Source organism: Malaclemys terrapin, chromosome 10, assembly GCF_027887155.1.
Source record: "Malaclemys terrapin pileata isolate rMalTer1 chromosome 10, rMalTer1.hap1, whole genome shotgun sequence".
Taxonomy (NCBI): Eukaryota; Metazoa; Chordata; order Testudines; family Emydidae; genus Malaclemys; species Malaclemys terrapin.
Genome location: NC_071514.1, coordinates 49,075,156 through 49,095,471, shown reverse-complemented (window position 1 = coordinate 49,095,471; position 20,316 = coordinate 49,075,156). Strand labels below are relative to the sequence as shown.

General features: G+C 43.7%; 2 protein-coding genes across 7 annotated transcripts in view; one reads left to right on the top strand and one right to left on the bottom strand.

The window, feature by feature from the left end:
* IFT140 (intraflagellar transport 140) overlaps positions 1 to 20,316 on the bottom strand; it is a 228,629-nt gene that overhangs the window by 10,091 nt on the left and 198,222 nt on the right. For all 6 annotated transcript variants that reach the window (XM_054041948.1, XM_054041945.1, XM_054041949.1 and 3 more), the window contains 3 exons: positions 5,654 to 5,831; positions 1,569 to 1,759; positions 310 to 405 (listed from right to left, as the gene is read on the bottom strand). In XM_054041948.1, the coding sequence (XP_053897923.1) occupies positions 310 to 405; positions 1,569 to 1,759; positions 5,654 to 5,831 (465 nt within the window). The remainder of the gene's footprint in view (positions 1 to 309; positions 406 to 1,568; positions 1,760 to 5,653; positions 5,832 to 20,316) is intronic.
* The window catches only part of TELO2 (telomere maintenance 2), an 83,655-nt gene that overhangs the window by 54,827 nt on the left and 8,512 nt on the right, over positions 1 to 20,316 (top strand). The gene's annotated exons all lie outside the window — the stretch shown is intronic.

Here is a 20,316-nt window from a genome sequence, read left to right as displayed (position 1 = left end):
GTGTTACTCAGCTCTCTCAGTCACAACTCTAGTAGCACTAGCTCGCCAACACAATACAGTGGGGTCCCTTCTAATGAACAAGATTCATGACCAAAGCAGACAAATGAACAAACTTCCAGCACTGCATGGTATAATGCATTAGCAAAAGTGTTCCCTACTAGCATGTTTCCTCTCTATTGAATTAACCTGGAAAATCTGAACGCCTGGCAGCAAAGTGTTAAAACAAGTACTCTCAAACCTGAAACTCCCCCCTCAGGATACCACTCCTTCACACACTTCAGGTAAGGGAGGATGTAACATGGCACTAACTTATCTTTCATCTTGTTGACATAGATCTCCAAGGCTTGTAAATCTTCAGAGAGCATCCTGGGCACCTCAAACCTATGTGTGTCCGATTTCTCATAGCTGTGTAGAAAAAGGGCACATTAGATGGTGGATATCAGTGCTTTGTGGCAAACCGCTCAACTGCTATGTTAATCCATTTTATTTTAGTTCTTTAGTCTCTAGAATTAACAACAATACTAATAATACTCTGTCCTTATACAGTGCTTTTCATCAACTGCAGGAACAGTGCTGGCCGAGTGCCAATACGCCAAGGAAAAATAAAGGCCAAGGTGCTGCTGAGATAAGACCAAGGTGTGGTGATCACTGAGATAAAAATGGGTGCAGAAAAATCAAAAATCTTATTGGGGCCAAAGAGCCAACATGCACATCGAAGCCCCCACTATACCTAGCACAGCTTGTACCAGGAATGATTGGGAGGCTGGGTAAGAGATGGTAAAGGATATTCAATACAGATCTTGTCTCCTCACCTCATACACAAGTCTTCATATTGCCTGCTCATCTCCACTGCAATTTCACTCTCTAACCCACAGTTGGAAGGTTGCTCCTTTAACTGTACTAACCCATCTATCTGCAACTTTCTCCCCTCCTTCTTTCCCATTAACTGAATCACATCGCCTCACACACAAAACCCTTTTTTACTCCTGAGCTAGAGCATGTTGTGACCTTACATAATAAGGGAACCATGCATAAAATAAAATTTAAACCAGTATGATGCATTCTAAAAACAACTTCTCCACCAACTTTCCCAGGATCTCAGCAGCCACTGAAAAGAATTCTGGGTGCCACATAAGCATCAGGTTCATAACACATGAGCCACAATGAATCCCTGGGGTGCCAGGTGGATCAAGAACTCTCCAACACAAGGGCTTATGCATACAACAAGGTGCAAAAGGGAAGGCTGGTCTGGTGGTTAAAAGCATAGGCTTTGGAGACAGGAATCCAAGTTCTAGTCTTGACTCCACTGCAGACTTTCCATGTGAACTTGGGCAAGTCAGTTAACCTCTCTGTGTCTCAGTTTCCCCCATTGCCAGGTTTATTTTAATAATAGTTTGAGATCCTCAGATGAAAGGTGGCAGAAAAGGGGAAAAACTGGTTATCTGCCAGTTGCAGACAGCCCTACCAATTTTGCCTCTGCTGTCCACAGCAGTGTGCTAAAACTCAGGATTTCTTGTGTTCAGAACTAAGTTCTAGGTGCTTGGCCTTTTCTACAGGAAGCTGCTTACTAGTTGAGTGCAAGATTGCACTCTGCAGTGGCCTCCAGGTGTTTGGCATAGTTGTAGTATGTGGTGCGCAGGTGAACCCGATCATGAGTCTCAGCTATTTCCATAGCTTTCTGCCACTGGTCAGAAGCCTGATAGAACATGTTCAGGAGGTCGTAGCGCTTGCAATTCTTGTACAGCCGCTCTGCATCTTCCTGAAAGGAGAGCGAACAAACAGTGAAAAGTTATCTGGATTTGCTGAGTACTTTACAGGGATTACATCTAAGCAGTAATGAGTGATAGCTTTCTGATTGCCTTCTATGATGAGATAACTGGCTCTGTGGATATGAGGAAAGCAGGGGATGTGATATATCTTGACTTTAGCAAAGCTTTTGATACGGTCTCCCACAGTATTCTTGCCAGCAAGTTTAAAAAGTATGGATTGGAAGAATCATAGAATATCAGAGTTGGAAGTCCAACCCCCTGATCAGAACAGGACTAATCCCCAACTAAATGGACTATAAGGTGGATAGAAAGCTGGCTAGATCGTCAGGCTCAACGGATAGTGATCAACGGCTCGATGTCAAGTTGGCAGCCCCAGGAGTTGGTCCTGGGACCGGTTTTGTTCAACATCTTCATTAATGATCTGAATGATGGGATGGATTTCACCCTTAGCAAGTTCGCGGATGACCCTACCCTGGGGGGAGAGGTGAATAGGGTCCAGAGTGACCTAGACAAATTGGAGGATTGGGCCAAAAGAAATCTGATGAGGTTCAACGAGGACAAGTGCAGAGTCCTGCACTTAAGATGGAAGAATCCCATGCACTGCTACAGGCTGGGGACCGATTGGCTAAGCAGCAGTTCCGCAGAAAAGGACCTGGGGATTACAGAGGACGAGAAGCTGGATATGAGTCAACAGTGAGCTCTTGTTGACAAGAAGGCTAACGGCATATTGGGCTGCATTAGTAGGAACACTGCCAGCAGATCAAGGGAAGTGATTATTCCCCTCTATTCGGCACTGGTGAGGCCACATCTGGAGTATTTTGTCCAGTTTTGGGGGCCCCATTACAAAAAGGATGTGAACAAATTGGAGAGAGTCCAGCAGAGGACAACAAAATGATTAGGGGTCTGGGGCACATGAATTACAAGGAGAGACTGAGGCAACTTGGCTTATTTAGTCTGCAGAAGAGAAAAGTGAGGGGGGATTTGATAGCAGCCTTCAACAAACTGAAGGGGGGTTCCAAAGAGGATGGAGCTAGGCTGTACTCAGTGCTGGCAGATGACAGAACAAGAAGCAATAGTCTCAAGTTGCAGTGGGGGAGGTCTAGGTTAAATATTAGGAAAAAACTATTTCACTAGGAGGGTGGTGAAGCACTGGAATGGGTTACCTAGGGAGGTGGTGGAATCTCCATCCTTAGAGGTTTTTAAGGCCCAGCTTGACAAAGCCCTGGCTGGGATGATTTAGTTGGTGTTGGTCCTGCTTTGAGCAGGGGGTTGGCCTAGGTGACCTCCTGAGGTCTCTTCCAACCCTAATATTCTATGATAGGTAGTGCACTTCTGAGCAGTTAATTACTCCAGACCGCGGATTGCATTGCATAGTAAAAAGGATTAAGACAGAGGGATTTGAACCTACTAAATATACGTAGCCGGGAATATCAGCATTGTGACTGAGAAACTGGATGTTTATGTGAAAATAAAGAAAGCACTCATATCACAGCATTTACTGGGTGATATTAACCAGGGGTGGGAGTGACATGAGCAGCCACCAGTCATAAAACTCTGATTGTGACACAACACTAAGCCATTTGATAATGGAGGTTATCAAATGGCTCATATTGGAGTTACTCGCTGGCATAACCATTCTGGGCTGCGGTAGGAGAGACCCATTACCCCAGTTAAGGAGTTTGGGAGAGCTTTGCTAACTTTGTAGCTGTTTTCTCACCAACAAGGATTCAGCACTTAGAGAACCCTCTCACTCCACATTAGGTCCCTGAGACACGGATTATGTTCTTAGATTATTAATGCAGACCAAAACCTGATGCCTTTACTTATGTCAAACTTCCACTGACTTCATTTAGAGTTAGAGCCTTAGGATTTGGCCCATGGTGACACAAGCAATAAACAAATTTAAAACTGCTATTTTTAATCTTTGAGATGGACTCCTGTGTCAAGGACTTTTCCTGCCCCACCCAACTGCTTTCCAGCTGAGCTCTGTGTACAGTAATGGAGATACACTGTGGCAGGACAGAAGGAGCAAATTCTGTTTCCTCCTGATTCCCATTTCTTTTCAGAGAAAAATAAACCCTAGATATGGAAGAGTCCTGTTAGTTCCTATTCTAGACCCTCTCCTTACTAATGTAGGATTGTTTTCTACAGAACATTTGCTAGTGTTTTTCCCCAAAACTAGTTTTAAATGTCCGAGCAGAGGGGCTTTCCCCACTTCCATTGAGCCTAATAAATCTCACTGTCCTGAAGCTTTTTACAAATATCCAGCCTGAATTTTCCTAATTACGCCTTTATACCACCCAGAACAATTCCTCCACCATTCATACCCTTCAAATATTTGTAGGTTGTTAGCACATTCTGATCTTAGCCGAATTCTACATATTCAACTCTTTCAAATCTTTCCTCTTGTATATGAATCCATTTCAGGATCCTAACAATTTGAGTTGCTTTTCTCTGAACTTCCTCCTATTCATTAATATTTTTCTGGCAATGAGATGCTTAAATTTGAAAGCAATACTCCAGCTGCAGTTGCACCATGATGTGTAGATAGACCATGAAATCAAAGCTCCAAGATGTAGTGCCTCTGAAAACAGCGCCCAAAATTGCAATTTCTTATCTAATTCGTGGTCTCCTATGAACCTTGGATTCTGTCAGCTGTGCTGCTTTCCAGCTTTCTACTCCCCACTCAGTATGATTTTTCTAGATGTATTAACTTGTATTTTTCCAAGATATATCTTCTTTTCATTTTCTACCCATGTTTTTAACCTCTTGGACCCTTTATTATTTCTGCCCTCCCTGGTATTTGCAATGCTTCTCAATTTAGTATCATCTGTGAATTTTGTTAAAACGCTGTTTAGTCCTTCTTATACAGATCATTAATGGAGACATTAAATAAGAGCTAACCTGGTACCAGTACATGGCTGCTTATCATTACCCTTACTTTATAGTTCTCCAGTTAGTTTTCAGTCCACATGACAACGTGATTCTCAAAGCCAGTTTAGGTCCCAATTTTATTGGTGGAGTAAAGATACTATTCAAAGGGCTTGTCTAGACTCTCATAAAAGGTGTCCAAAGGGCAAGTTGTATTTTAATATGCCTTAGCGGGTGGAGGGTGAACTATTGGCTACTCACTAGGTTTCTCCTCTACCACCTAACACATGTTAAAATACAACTTGCCTTTTCTACACTCCAGTTTGAAAACGTGAGTTAAAATGTTTTAGCTAACCCATTTTAAGAAGACACCATTTATTTTAGCCTAGACAAGTTCAGAGTGATTAAGGACAGCAGAATCAAGCCCTAAGGTTTGTGAGACAGCATATCAAATGTTCCACAACAGTCCAAATATATATTACCTAAATAATGTTTTCCTCATCTGGTATTTTTAATGCTATATATGTTTTTTTTTAAAACAATCATGTTTGCCTGGGAAGATTCATTTGTTATAAACCTATCCTGCTTATGTCTCATTATACTGTAATCTCTAGAGGTCTAATTCAGCCACTCTCACTCATATTGAGTAGTGCCCATAATGCTGACTGTAGAACAAGGTCCTACTCAAGGTGAGTAAGTGGCAGAACTGGGCCCTACATGTTTAGAAGGTGCACTCCACCCCCATTATTATTTGTTTCAGTATTTCAATAGTGGTAGAAGTTTGACTTGTGAGAAAATAACTGTCAGAAACCCCTCTTTACTTTTTAGAAAATTAGTATTGCATTTACTGTTCTCCAAGATTTTTGCACCCTGCCCAGACTTTGCAAAAATACTTGTCATTAGTTACATTGTCTTCACATGCGAGGATGCATGCATATCTCACTCAGATTGCTGACTGACTCTGGCCTTTGCTTATTACTAGAAAATGGGCAAGTTGCCACAGTAAGCCCTACCAGCATGCCCAGCTGAATCGCCAACATGGCCACTCTGGCTTCCACCTCTGGTTCTTGTTCCGCCTCCCTTAATGCCTTAGCTCCTCTGGCATGACCCATGTTTCCAAGGCAAACTTTGGCAACATCCAGCCTCTGCGTCTTCACACACATGCGAGCCATATTCTCCCAGACTGCCTCACTACAAGAAATGAGAAGGCAAAGGGGATTTGTTATCCTGAAGAACCTCCCCACACAATAGAAATAGGGATGGGATTCGCTAGAGAAAAGCTTTCTCCAGTACAAGGACAGTCCTCAATGTATGCAGAGGATTTGAAAGAGGCAGTGAGAGGGGAAAGAAGCAGTCTGTTAGAACTTTTACACTTACTGTATATAGGCAAACAGATATACTATAAGAAGAGCTTGCACACTTGCTGTGTGGGGACTAAGAGAAATTTTGTTTCAGATTCCTCTCTAAACAGAAGCAATTATATTTATTATGCAGCCTCTGGGTTGATTTGCATCATTTAAAATGTGAAAATTAATGATAATGCCTACAACTGGTAGGAATAGTCTCTAGCCAGGTACTGCCTATCATTTAAAAACAATCTACACAAAACTCAAGAAAACTCTTGGGTATGCAGATAAGCTTTGCCCTGTGCTGTGAAGCTCAGTGAGCTGGGACTCTGGGGAATTGAATGCAGTTCTTGTGCTGAGGTCTTTGCACTGAAAATGCTCGGCTGCCAGTCTTCCACAGTTCAATCCAGTAGTCGCATATCAGCTAAACTCAATAGTCAGGATGATGCATAGGAAATATCTGATCAACTATTGTGTCTTAATTTAAAACTCAGTCAGAAATCCCGAAGATGTACTAACAGCCAGCTCTGGAATGTTTTTCTTTCTTTTGATCCTGTGGTGCATAGAGTGAGAATTTCCCAATGCTAACACACTGATCTGAAAAGAGCCATTAGCACTACGAAATCTCTATAAAGCTATAGAAGTGACAGTTTTTGCTAGATGCTATCCTCACATCCAGCATTGAAATTAAGGAATAAATACCAGGACACAAACATTTCATGGTAGATCTCATATTACACCTGAGGTTATTTAAAACAAAAAAAACAAACAAAAATCCCAGAGATAAAATTGACTTTTGTTCAGTCTGTACAGCACCTAGAACAATGGGGTCCTGGTCCATGAGCGTTGCACCTGGGCACTACAGCAATACTCTCTATAAATACATCCAGGGGGAAAACACCAGGGAGGCGCCAGAGCTATTTAAGCTAAAGGACAATGCTGGCACAAGAACAATTGGATATAAACTGGTCATGAACAAATTCAGGATGGAAATTAGAAGAAGGTGTCTAACCATCAGAAGGGTGAGGTTCGAGAACAGCTTCCCAATAGGAGTTGTGGGGGCAAACAACTTATTAGCTTTAAGAGAGAACTGGACAAATTCATGAGTCTAGTTGTATGACAGGGTTGGTTGTGATGGTGGGGATGAGGTCCCTTCCAATTTATGTTTTATGTTCCTAAAGCTTAAGCTTCAGGACTTCAGCTGGTCACCAGAAAGGGTCAAAAAAGGATCCTCCAGCAGTGTATTCTGGGTTTTTTAATCATCTTCCTCTGAAGATCAGTGATGACCATGGTTGGAGATGGGACACAGGACAGGGTGGTCCAGAGCTCTGAGGTGGAACCAAGAATTCTCTCTCTCATGCTTAGCTGGCTGGTTTTGGCTTACATGCTCAGGGTCGAACTGATCACGATCTGTGGGGTCAAGAAGGAATTCCCCCCAGGTCAGACTGGCAGTGACTTGGTGTTTTTTAGCCTTCCTCTGCAGCGTTTGGGTGCAGGTCACTTGCAGGATTATTTGGGTGTATCTCATTTAATCAATTCCCTGATATTGCAGGGGCCTTGGGCACTAGTGCACCTTAGTCCCTCCTATTTTCTGCCTGTGGCATAGAACGCTCTAGTCTCCTGCAAACTGTAATACTTTGATCTCATTTTGGTTGTTGGGTTTAGTGTGTGGGTGCTGGGTGGTGTTGGTGGACCATGGTATGCAGGAAGTTAGACTAGATGATCTGGTGGCCCCTTCTGGACGTAAACTCTATTTCAAAAAGATGAATTAAATGCAGGATCAAGTCCTGCACCTGCACCTCAGTCTCCTTTGCAGGTTTTGTGATTTTACAATCACATTTTTCTATTTAAAAAAAATGTTTTTCTCTTCCCTCTTGCTGTGGGAAAGACACACACAAACAGGAGAAACTGACTAAACAGGAAACATCAAAACAGACTAGACACAACGTACCCTCAAACACACACAGTCGAAAACATTGAAAAAAACCTACAGAAAAATGTTTTCCCCCTAATCTTTCCAATGGGAAGATTGTGTGTTACTTGTAACAACAACAGGTACAACATTTCCGTGCTGATGTCCTTTTAAATACAGGAGATACCTTTAAATCAGGCCTAGGATTTTAGAGAGAAAATTAAACAGAAAAAGATCAGAAATAATAAGTCACAGGCAAATTTTCCATGGTTCAGAGGTTTGTTTCAGTTAAAGTGCTAAAATGTTTGTTTAGATGCTTATACAAATTTCTTGCATCTGCATTGCTAGGACTGGACATGATGCAAAAACAGCTTCCTCTTGCATTACATTGACATGTCCAGACCCTGCCAGAACCCAAAAGGTGCATGAAAAAAAGAAAATTAATTGGGGGTAAGGGAGGGGGGAGAGAGACGAGTGAAAAGCCTTATAGAAGTTTCAGGGCCAAATCCTCAGCTACTGTAACTCAGGGTATCTCCACTGATCACAGCTATGCTGATTTACATCAGCTGAGGATTTGGCCCTCAATCAAGTTTTGGGAGATGGTTTGGGTATTTTACCTGAATGACTGTCAGCAACAAAAACTAAAACTAGCAACAGCGGAAGAAAATACTTTAAAAAACTAGGCTGCATTTGGGTATCATCTTTGTAACTCGTTTGGATAAACAAAAAGAACAAAGCACATAATCAATAAAAAAATAAGCTATCAAGACAGGAACTAAAGACATGTGCATGAGTGTATTTCATTAAAGGAGAAATATACAAGTTCATGTGATTCATTTTATGAAGGCTGTAGGATGCTAACAGAAGCTGCCAAATGCTGCCTTAATCTGTCTAGTGGAACAAGACTATATATTGGGGTTTGTCAGTCTGAAGACAGCATATCTTTGAAAGGGAATAAAGATATTAAGAGTCTGATTTGCCCATGTCCCACAATGTACTTATATAGTCACTGAATTAAAAAAACAGAGTATTCAAGCAATCCTATTTAGAATCACAGATAGATTATGTTTCTGATTAACTCAGTCACTTGCCATACTAACACCCCCTCACCCCTCCACTCCTTCATTTTCACACCATTTCAAGAATAAATTGATAGACTCTCTAGCAGTATGTCATTAAAGTGACATTAAGTAAGTAAAGTGGCTATTAAGGATTCAGTGACATTAAACACCACACTAACTCATGGTTTATATGAAGATATCCAGGATGCCATACATCGTCAGGTAATCAGGGGAACCCTTCAGGATCTCCTAAATACTCCCTCCCCCAGCATTGGACAGCTCAGCAGGAGGTGGATTGCACACACCAACTTCAGCACTGAAGTCAAATTTGGCTGGACATATCTGACCTTTGGAAATGTGTATTTTGGTTAAATGGCATTTGGGTAATTGAAGATTGACTCTACTGACACAAGGAAATATTAACACCATTTGGGAAATTCATAACATTGCAATGGACATGCTAAGAGCGGGCCACAAACACGAGTCTGGATCCGTCTATGAACATAATGCCTACCCCCTTTGATCACAGTGCTTCCCACCCCCCATCCCTCAGAATGACTGAGAGAATGTTTTGTCTAACTAATCTGAACCTCATCCATAAAAAAGAGTTCACATTTTCCTGGAAGAACTAAGACCTCTTTGTATGAACTGGGTTTAGATTCCATAGTGAAACCCTCTTCCAGCCCTATCCTAGAGTTGCAGCAGAGTGTGCTTATTTCCTGACGGCACCTACCTCTCAACAAGAGCACTCTCCATGGTAGGGATTTATGCCTGTGTGCCTTCATGCTTCCTTGCTATAGCACTTTGTGGAAAATCAGCTTGAATTTTTATTTCCAGCAGCTAAACTCTGCACTCCATGCACCACACTCTGCCACAGACCATGAAAACTGCAACTAAGTCTTCATCCTGACATGTTTGTGGGCATCACGTTTTTGGCATATAAGAAAATAAAAGGTTTTACTAACTTCCCTTGTATTTCACAGTTAACATCACCCCACATTTTAACCAGTTATGTTTGCCTAAAGGAACTGATCAACCAAAATACATCCACTCCCAATGCAGGTGATGCACTTGTTTTTTTGGCAAAAATTGCCTCATGCATAAAAAATGGATATAAAGCATGGCATCTGAAAATCTGTAGCAATATCTTACATCTAATAGTATCTCTTACCCCAAAGGATCCCAAGTGTTTTGCAAAAATAAACTGATATACAAACTATACATAGTGTGCAAGGTCCTGGAGAAAATTCTGAAGGAGAAAGTAGTTAAGGACCTTGAGGTCAATGGCAATTGCGACAAATTACAACATGGTTTTACCAAGGGCAGATCGTACCAAACCAATCTGATCTCCTTCTTTGAGAAAGTAACAGACTTATCTAATAAGGGAAATGCGGTGGACCTAATAGACCTTGATTTCAGTAAAGCGTTTGATACTGTACCGCACGAGCAATTATTGGTTAAATTGGAAAAGATGGGGATCAATATGAAAATCCAGAGGTGGATAAGGAACTGGTTAATGGGGAGACTGCAGCGGGTCGTACTGAAAGGTGAACTGTCAGGTTGGAGGGAGGTCACCAGTGGAGTTCCTCAAGGTTCGGTTTTGGGACCAATTTTATTTAATCTATTTATTACTGACCTCGGAACCAATTGTAGGAGTGGGCTGATAAAGTTTGCGGATGACACAAAATTGGGAGGTATTGCCAATTCGGAGGAGGATCGGGATATTCTGCAGGGAGACTTGAATGACCTTGTAAATTGGAGTAACAGAAATAGGATGAAATTTAATAGTGAAAAGTGTAAGGTGATGCATTTAGGGATGACTAACAACAATTTTAGTTACAAGCTGGGGACGCATCAGTTAGAAGTAACGGAGGAGGAGAAAGACCTTGGAGTCCTGGTAGACCACAGGATGACTATGAGTCGACAATGTGACGTGGCGGTGAAAAAAGCCAATGCGGTCTTGGGATGCATTAGGCGAGGTGTATCTAGTAGGGATAAGGAGGTGCTGCTTCCGTTGTACAAGGCATTGGTGAGACCTCATTTGGAGTACTGTGTGCAGTTCTGGTCTCCAATGTTTAAAAAAGATGAACTCGAACGGGTACAGAGAAGGGCCACTAGGATGATCAGAGGAATGGAAAACCTGTCGTATGAAAGGAGACTCGAGGAGCTCGGGTTGTTTAGCCTAACCAAACGAAGGCTGAGGGGGGATATGATTGCTCTCTTTAAATATATTAGAGGAATAAATACCAGGGAGGGAGAGGAATTATTTCAGCTCAGTACTAATGTGGACACGAGAACGAATGGATATAAACTGGCCGTGAGGAAGTTTAGGCTTGAAATTAGACGAAGGTTTCTGACCGTCAGAGGGGTGAAATATTGGAACAGCCTTCCGAGGGAAACGGTGGGGGCGAAGGACCTGTCTGGTTTTAAGATTAAGCTAGATAAGTTTATGGAGGGAATGGTTTAATGGGATAACATGATTTTAGTCAAATGAACAGTGTGCCATCGCTGGTAAATAGTATCAATGGTCAATGAGGGTCTGGCTGGAGAATCTTGCCTACATGCTCGGGGTTCAACTGATCGCCGTATTTGGGGTCGGGAAGGAATTTTCCTCCAGGGTAGATTGGCAGAGGTCCTGGAGGTTTTTCACCTTCCTCCGCAGCATGGGGCAGGGGTCACTAGCTGGAGGATTCTCTGTTATTTGAAGTCTCTAAACCACAGGATTTGGGGACTTCAACAGCAGAGTCAAGGGAAAGGGTTGGGACGGCTTTGTGGCCTGCATCATGCGGGAGGTCAGACTAGATGATCATAATGGTCCCTTCTGACCTTAAAGTCTATGAGTCTATTTCTTTATCCACCACTGAAATGCATCTACATCTAAGTTGGAACACTGGAGCTGTTTAACAACACACAGAAACACAAACGAGTGTAGGTCAGTAAGTGAGAAATATTGTATTCATCTGAAACTGCAGGGGGAATTCAGGGAGGGATATCGTAACTCCCAGCATTGAAATATGGCCAGGACACTGGGATTAACCCGTCCACAATTCTTGCAAACTGGCCATGGAATCTTTAATGATCCCAGATGGCCAATGTGACGGGTTTCCCCTGGGGTGCCACCTGGAACTGGGGTACCACTGAGCCCTCTGACCCACCAGCCTGGGCTCCCATTCACACTGTACTGCTGTGACAAGTTGCAAAGCCCTCCAACCTGCACTTTCACCAGCATTCACACAGGTAGGGACACACCTAGCTGCAGTTACATGCAGACTCTCTAACCATCAGCTTCCCAGCCTAGGATCGCACAGCACTACCATCCTGCCCTGGTCAAATCTGTCCAGTATATGAGTTTAATACCTGGTCCGCCTCTCCCGCAACGTGGGGAGAACAATGCACACTTGTGGTAAACAAGCAGAGATTTTCCCCAAGCATTCCAGTCAAAGATCACTGGTTTAGATTAAAACAAAACAAGTTTATTAACTAAAAAAGATGGATTTTAAGTGATAGCAAACAGATCAAAGCAGATTATCTAGCAAATAAACAAAAACACAAACTAAGCTTAATATACTAAATAGATTGGTTATGAATAGCAGAGTCTCACCCTAACTGATGGTATAGTCAGACTGGTAGATTCTTGAGGCACCAGCTATACTTGATTTGCAGCCTGGAATCCACAGGTATTTCACACACAGGGTCCAGCACTTCCCCCAGTTCAGTCTTTGTTCCTCAGGTGTTTCCAGGTGTCTTCTTGTGTGGGGAGTGAAGAACCACAGATGATGTCACTTCCTGCCTTATATAGCTTTTGTATATGGTGAGAACCCTTTGTTCCAAAGCTTGGTTCCCAGACCAGTTTGTGGAAAAATACTGACATCCCAAGATAGGATCTTGTGGTCATATGCCCTTGTAGAGTCATAGCAGCCATCACTAACAGGCTGTCTGTAGCGTTCTCAGGAAGGCTCACCAGATGGGGGATAAGCTTCTCTGAAGGCCTATTGTTTTTCCTAATGGCCGGTTACCTTGAATAGGCCCTTCACCACCTACTATCTAGACTGAAAGCATCTTGTCTAGTGGGCATTACACAGGTGTAACTACATTTGAAGTACAGATACATAGGCCTTGTCTACACTACCAAATTTTGTCACCAAAACTGCTCTTTGTCGACAAAACAGTGAGTGCATACACATTGTGAGGCAACTTTTGTTGGGAAAAATGCCTGGTTTTGGTGACAAAATACATCCACCCTCAAGAGAGATTTACATCTTTTTCCTCTACATTTTTGTCGACGAAGTGCCAGTGTAGGCACCATGCTTCACTTCATCGCTTTAATTGGCCTCCAGGAGGTGTCCCACTACACCCATCCTGACTGCTCTGGCCAGCAGTTTGAACTACACTCCCCAGCAGCCAGGTAAACAACCATTCGCACCTCCCCCTTAGAAGCCCTGGGAATTTTTGAAATTCCATTTCCTGCTGGCTCATCGCATCTTCCCAGGTGACCATGGCGGGTTATTGCAGCAAACGCTCTCCCACTTGGACCACTGCACAGTTGTTGGATCTGCTCAGTATATGGGGAGAGGAGGCTGTGCAGTCCCAGCTGCGCTTGAACCATAGGAATTGGGATACCTATGGGCAGATTTCTCGAGGCTTGTGCGAATAGGGCTATGATCGGGACACGCTGCAGTGCAGTGTGAAGATAAAGGAGCTGAGGCAGGTGTACCATAAGGCGAGGGAGGCAAACCATCACTCAGGTGCATCACCTAAGACCTGCCGGTTCTATAAGGAGCTGCATGCAACCCCACCTTCATCGCCAAGAGCCTTGTGGATACTTTGGAGGGCACAGAGGTGGCGGAAAGAGGACCTAACCCAGAGGATGAAGTTACTGATGAAGAGGTGGAGTTATATGAGGATTTGCAGCTCCTGGCGGGGTCGCTCGGTGGGGCAGACAGCCAGGAACTGTTCTCCACTCCAGAGGCGTCTAACCAATCTCAGCAGTTGCTCTCCGGGGAGCAAGAAGTAGGAGATGAGACGCCTGGTAAGTGGCTGTGGCTTGTGTAGTGCAGAAGTGGGTTCAGGGCATAGAAATGTGGGAGGCTGGCTGAGTTTATGTGAGCTGGACATTTCTCTGTGTACTTAATCGGTACAGTGGAACAGAGTGTTGATGCACACCGAGATCTCATGGGTATCCTCCAGAGAGATCTCCAGAAAAGTTTCCTGGAGGTACTCAGTAATCCTCTGCTGAAGGTTCCGTGGCAGATCTACTTTGTTCCTTCCCCCATTGTAGGAAACTTTCCTCATCATTCGGCAATCACTTGTGCAGGGACCAAAGCGGCACATATGCGAGCAGCATAGGGAGCAGGGCGGAAGCCACAAGTATGGAGTAGATGTACCCTTGTTTTCCTGCTTACCCTTAGCAGTGAGAAGTCTTCTAAAATGACCCCCGCCTGTGGAAAAGTGTAGGAGAATTTTAGAATTTGTTCCCTAGAATGCTGCACCACAACCCTTACAAAGAGTGTGTGCTCTTTTCCCCATGTGGAGCATTCTCTGCACCCCACCCCCCAACACTCACCATGCTTTGGGTGTTCGCAGAGATGTGTGCCTGGCTAGGGTCAGTGACAAAGCAATGACAATGTTGTAAAAGGTGTATTTAATTGAAATGTTTCAATGCTGTGCATGAACTTAACAATCCCACTTCTGTACATTGTCCCCTGTGCTTCACCAGATGTAGCCTTTAGGAACACCCCACACACCATGGCCGCGTGTCTCCATCAGATAAGAAAGTGCCCAAGATGCAGCAGACATGTTCAGGGAGGTCCTGCAGTGTTCCAATGCAGAAAAAAGGGAATGCAAGGAGTACTGGGAAGCTGAACAGCAGCACAGAAAAGGGCTTTGTTAAGGATGCAACTGAGCAGATGATTAAAGTAATGGAGGAGCAAACGTAGATGCTGAAGTCCTTAATAATGCTGCAGACTGAGCAGATCAGTGCTCGACCTCCACTGCAGCACATTCAGAACTCTTTTCCATGCCCCCCAAAACTCCGCTCGCATATTCCTTTCCACTTCCTGGGATTTCTTGGTTTCCCCTTCACTCCACCCCCCCGAACAACTTTCACAATGATGGCTGGACCTACACACAGTTGTGAAAGTCTGCCCTTTCCTGGTTTTTCCTTTCCTGCCAAGCATCTGTGTGTTTGTGTGTGCTGTTTCTTGTGCAATAAAAGCAAAGTTTTATAATGGTAAATCATCTTTTTTTTTTTTTCTACAAGGTGAGATTGCAGGCTGTACCAATATATGAACAGGCATATAACTTACTAGAATATAAGGCTCCAAATGTCATCATTGCCCCTAGGAAAACTATAGGTAATGTAACACTGAAGCACTTCTGACAGAGATATGTTACTGGTGCTCATTGTCAAAGTGCTGCCTCAAAGCCTCCCTGATTCGAATAGCCCCACTCTGGGCTCCTCTGACAGCCCTGGTATCTGGCTGCTCAAAATCAGTGGCCAAGCAATCTGCCTCAGCACTCCACCCCTGAGCAAACCTTTCACTCTTAGCGTCACAGGGATTATGCAATGGATAGCACACGGCTATGACCATGGGAATATTATTCTCGGTGAGGTCTAATCTGCCATAAAAGCATTGCCAGCGCGCCTTTAATCTGCCAAAGGTACATTCAACTGTCATCCGGCACTTACTGAGCCTGTTGTTGAACCACTCCTTACTGCTGTCCAGGTCTCCCATGTAAGGTTTCATGAGCCACGGATGTAAGGGGTATACAGGGTCCCCTAGTATCACTATGGGCATTTCAACATCCCCCACTATAATCTTCTGGTTAGGAAAGAAAGTCCCCACTAGCAACTTTTTATACAGGCTTGTGTTCCTGAAGACCACCTTCCCAGACCACCCTGCATTGCTGTCAGTGAAACGCCCACGGTGATCCACAAGTGCCTGCAACATCATGGAGAAGTACCCCTTCCTATTGATGTACTCTGTCGCAAGGTGAACTGGTGCCAAAATAGGAATGTGTGTGCCATCTATTGCCCCTCCAGAGTTACGGAAATCCATTTCTGCAAAGTCGTCCACTATTTCACGCACATTTCCCAGAGTCACGGTCCTTCGTAGCAGGATTCAATTTATTGCCCTGCACACTTGCATTAATGCAGCCCCAAAGGTCGACTTCCCCACTCCAAATTAATTTGCGACTGACCAGTAGCAGTCTGATATCACCATCTTCCATACAGCAATTGCCACATGCTTCTCAACCAAGAGGGCAGCTCTCATTCTGGTGTCCTTGTGCCACAGGTCAGGTGAGCTCCGCACACAGTTCCAGGAAGGTGGCTTTCTGCATCCGAACATTCTGTAGCCACTGCTCATCATCCCACACCTGCATGACGATAAGATCCCACCATTCAGTGCTTGTTTCCCGAGCCCAAAAGTGATGGTCTACCCTATGTACTTGCTCTGGGAATGCCAAACGCAATCTAAAGTTGCTCCTATCCATATCATGCAGAATGTCGGGTACCTGCGAGTCTTCCTCAGTTAGGAACTTCATGATTAACTGCACTGTCGTCTGCGAAGTCTTCATGATAGTTAACAGAGCATAGGAGAGCAGGGCGAGATCCATCTCTTCTCACAAAAATGCTAGGGTGCACAGCAAAGAAGGGCCATGCAAAAATGTTGTCAAAGAAAGCCGGAAGACCATGGAGTGCTGGGACAGAAAGCAATGCATCAAGAGACATTTAGCCCTGTCCCAAGATGCGCCGCAATCTGCTCCGTTGTCCCACAACACCTAGCGACAGAAGGTGTCGAGCTGGACTGTGGAATAGATACCCACAGTGCATTCCTCACACTGTCGATGATGGTACCCCCACTGTGGATGCGATCTGCCGACAGAGGGAGCAAGTGTGAACATGAAATTGCGATTTTTATTATGTTGACTTTTGGGTGTCAACATCACTTTTGTCAAGACAAATTGTTAGTGTAGACATGGCCTTTGTCAGTATTTATAATTTCAGATACAAAAATGATACATGCATACAAATAGGATAATTATATTAAGCAAAGCATAACCTTTTCAGTGACACCTTACATGGCCCATCTTACATAAAATGCATCAAAATTATGCCATAATAATATCATAATAATATCACTGTGAAGAATATGGGGTGCAGTGTCACAGCCAGGACCTTAGTTTTACCTCTCATCAGAAAGATGGTACCTCCAGCAGCAAAATGCTCCTACCCCATGGTGACAGAGAGTACAGCGACAGAGAGAACAGTGAATAACCAATACCATTTCTTACAGCACCAAGCTCTTCATTAAGGTTTCCCTTGCAAGACTGATTATCTGCTCAGCTTGTGAGGTCTGGCAGGTTCACAGCGAAAGCTGGTATGGCTGTAGGCATATATCAACTAACCATTTTAGATAACAGGATCTATAAAATATCAACAGAAGCACTTCCATATCTCTCTGCTTTTCAGGGAAATCGCTCTGGTCCTAAGAGTGGCAGAATCTCTTGCTTCAGTCTTATGAATAAGCAGAGAGAAACTTCCGAGAAGCACAGATACAGATGTCCAGCCATCAATATATAAAACTGTAGCACAACAAGATGGATGAAGGTAATAAAAGGGAAAGTCTCTGGATAGAATGCACACAATACATCCTCTCAATTCAGTCCAAAGCACAGACACATGCTGTTAATCTCTTGACAAGTATTACTGCAGCATAAAAGACATGAAACAGCAGTGACATTTCCAATTCAGTCTTGGGCTTGGTGTCACACACAGAAAATTCCAAGTAATAATCAACCCTTCCCCCATCTTGTATTCTGAGAATTTCCTGTTCCCTGAGTTTTTCTTTGGAAAGCTAACTCACATCTGTAGTTCATCAACCAGAGCTGGGAAACTAATGAAGACCAGATGCAGTGGGAGAGTGATCAGAGCCATAAGAATGTGCTCTCTTTTTTCATTTCAAGGGACACATGCTTATCCATGAAACACATTAATAAATCAGAGATGATCTGCCTCTGTGCTACAGACTGGCCCCAAGACTCAGACCATCTAAAGAGTGTATGGATTGTGTAACGACTTTAATCCCCCCTCCCCATGTTACTGGGTACAAGTTTTATTACCCAATTATTGTTTCAATTTTTCTCTGACATACTTGATCCTTTCAGAAGCTATTTTTCAACAGTGCTGTGGTTATGACAAGTTCCTATTAAACTAATGTCATGACATTAATCTTTTTGCTGCTATATATATTTCAACAGCCACTTTATATGAAAGCCCAAATCAAATAGAATGCCAACCTGGAAGTTCTAGAGATGCATATTTGTTAAAATGTACCTCACCACAAAAATCTCTCTGAAATCAGGGAACACATCTCTCTGTAATACATGAGAACACAACATTTTTGTTCTTACCACTAATTTCTTTGCCAGCAGAAAATTGACAATTCCCTTCACCTTGGGTCCCTGCCTTGGGTCAAATATACTACTGAGCATTTTACTTTCAAAGACTTCTTCGTGATCCTAAAGGGGGAGTCCCCTGCCAAGATCACTTGAAGTCTGGAGAACAGCTACACTCCATTTCAGTGATACACACAAATCCAACAAAGGTTCTTCTCTTTATCCCTATCCTGCTCCCACCGAAGTCAACTGCAATCTCCTGTTGACTTCAGGTGCAGGATCATATCCTTAATTAACTAACATTTTTAGCTAGGACAGACAACTACCCCAGGCTGGATTTCAGCAATCTTCTGAAGCAGATTCTAGATCATTTTTAAACTGAGACGTTCTCTTTTGACTGGTAGGCAAGCAGAAGAACTTTCGTTGACTGGGAGTGGAGGCAGAGAAGCATCCTTCATGAAGGTGTGACAAAGCAGCTGTGAAAAGCAGTCAAGCTGTGTGATTCTTCTGTATCTAACTGTGACATGATGGAAATTATTCTTAAAACTGCAGCTGAATGAAGACTGGACATATCAAAGAGGACAGATTCTGCTTCCATTCGGGGAAGATGACCTCCCTGACAGCACTCCACATTACAGTGTATGAGAGTGGTTGCAGCGGACAACAATGACCAGTTAAATGTGAAAGTCTAAGGGTATGTCTACACTATGAAATTAGGTCGATTTTATAGAAGTCGATTTTTAGAAATCGATTTTATACAGTCGATTGCGTATGTCCACACTAAGCGCATTAAATCGGCGGAATGCGTCCTCACTATCGTGGCAAGCATCGATTTACAGAGCGGTGCACTGTGGGTAGCTATCCCACAGTTCCCGCAGTCTCCGCTGCCCATTGGAATTCTGGGTTAAGCTCCCAATGCCTGATGGGGCAAAAACATTGTCGCGGGTGGTTTTGGGTACATGTCATCAGTTGCCCCTCCCTCCATGAAAGCAATGGCAGACAATCGTTTCACGCCAGATACCAAGGCGATTAGAAGAGCACAGCAAGCCGCACGGCACATCAGAGAGGCATTGAAAACGAGTTTCATGACTGGCCAGGCTTCAGGTGACAGTTGTGTGTGTTTCTCCTTGATGCAAACCCGCCCCCTTTGTTGATTTTAATTCCCTGTAAACCAACCACCCTCCCCCCTTCGAAATAAAGTAACTATTGTTTTGAAGCCATGCATTCTTTCTTTATTTAAAAAAAAAAAAAAAAAGAGATAATGGACAAGGTAGCCCAGGTGGGGTGGGGGAGGAGGGAAGGACAAAGCCACATTGCTTATTGTAGCCACACTAAAAATCAAACTGTTTGAATGACAGCCTTCTGTTGCTTGGGCCATCCTCTGGAGTGGAGTGGCTGGGTGCCTGGAGCCTCCCCACCACATTCTTGGGCGTCTGGGTGAGGAGGCTATGGAACATGGGGAGGAGGATAGGCAGTTATACAGTGGATGCAGTGGGGGTCTGTGCTCTTGTTGGCTTTCCTGCAGCTCCAACAGACACTTCATCATGTCCATTTGCTCCCCCAACAGATGCTTCATCTTGTCCGTTTGATCCCCCATTAGCTTCAGCATCGCGTCCCGTCTCTGCTCTTCGCGCTCACTTAATTCTTTCCTGGCCTCTGCCTCTGAATGCCTCTACGTAGTAAGCTGTGCCCTATCAGTGAGGAAGAACTGCATGAGCTCAGAAAACATGTCATCACAAGTGCGTTTTTTTCACCTTCTAATCTGTGATAACCTCAGGGACAGAGATGATAGGGGGAGCGTAAAAACATTCTACGCTCTATGATACTGGGGGGACTGCATGGTCACCTGTGCTGCTGAGTTCGCCATGCTGACCGAACAGGAAATGAAATTCAAAAGTTCCTGGGGCTTTTCCTGTGTACCTAGCTAGTGCATCGGAGTTCAAAGTGCTGTCCAGAGC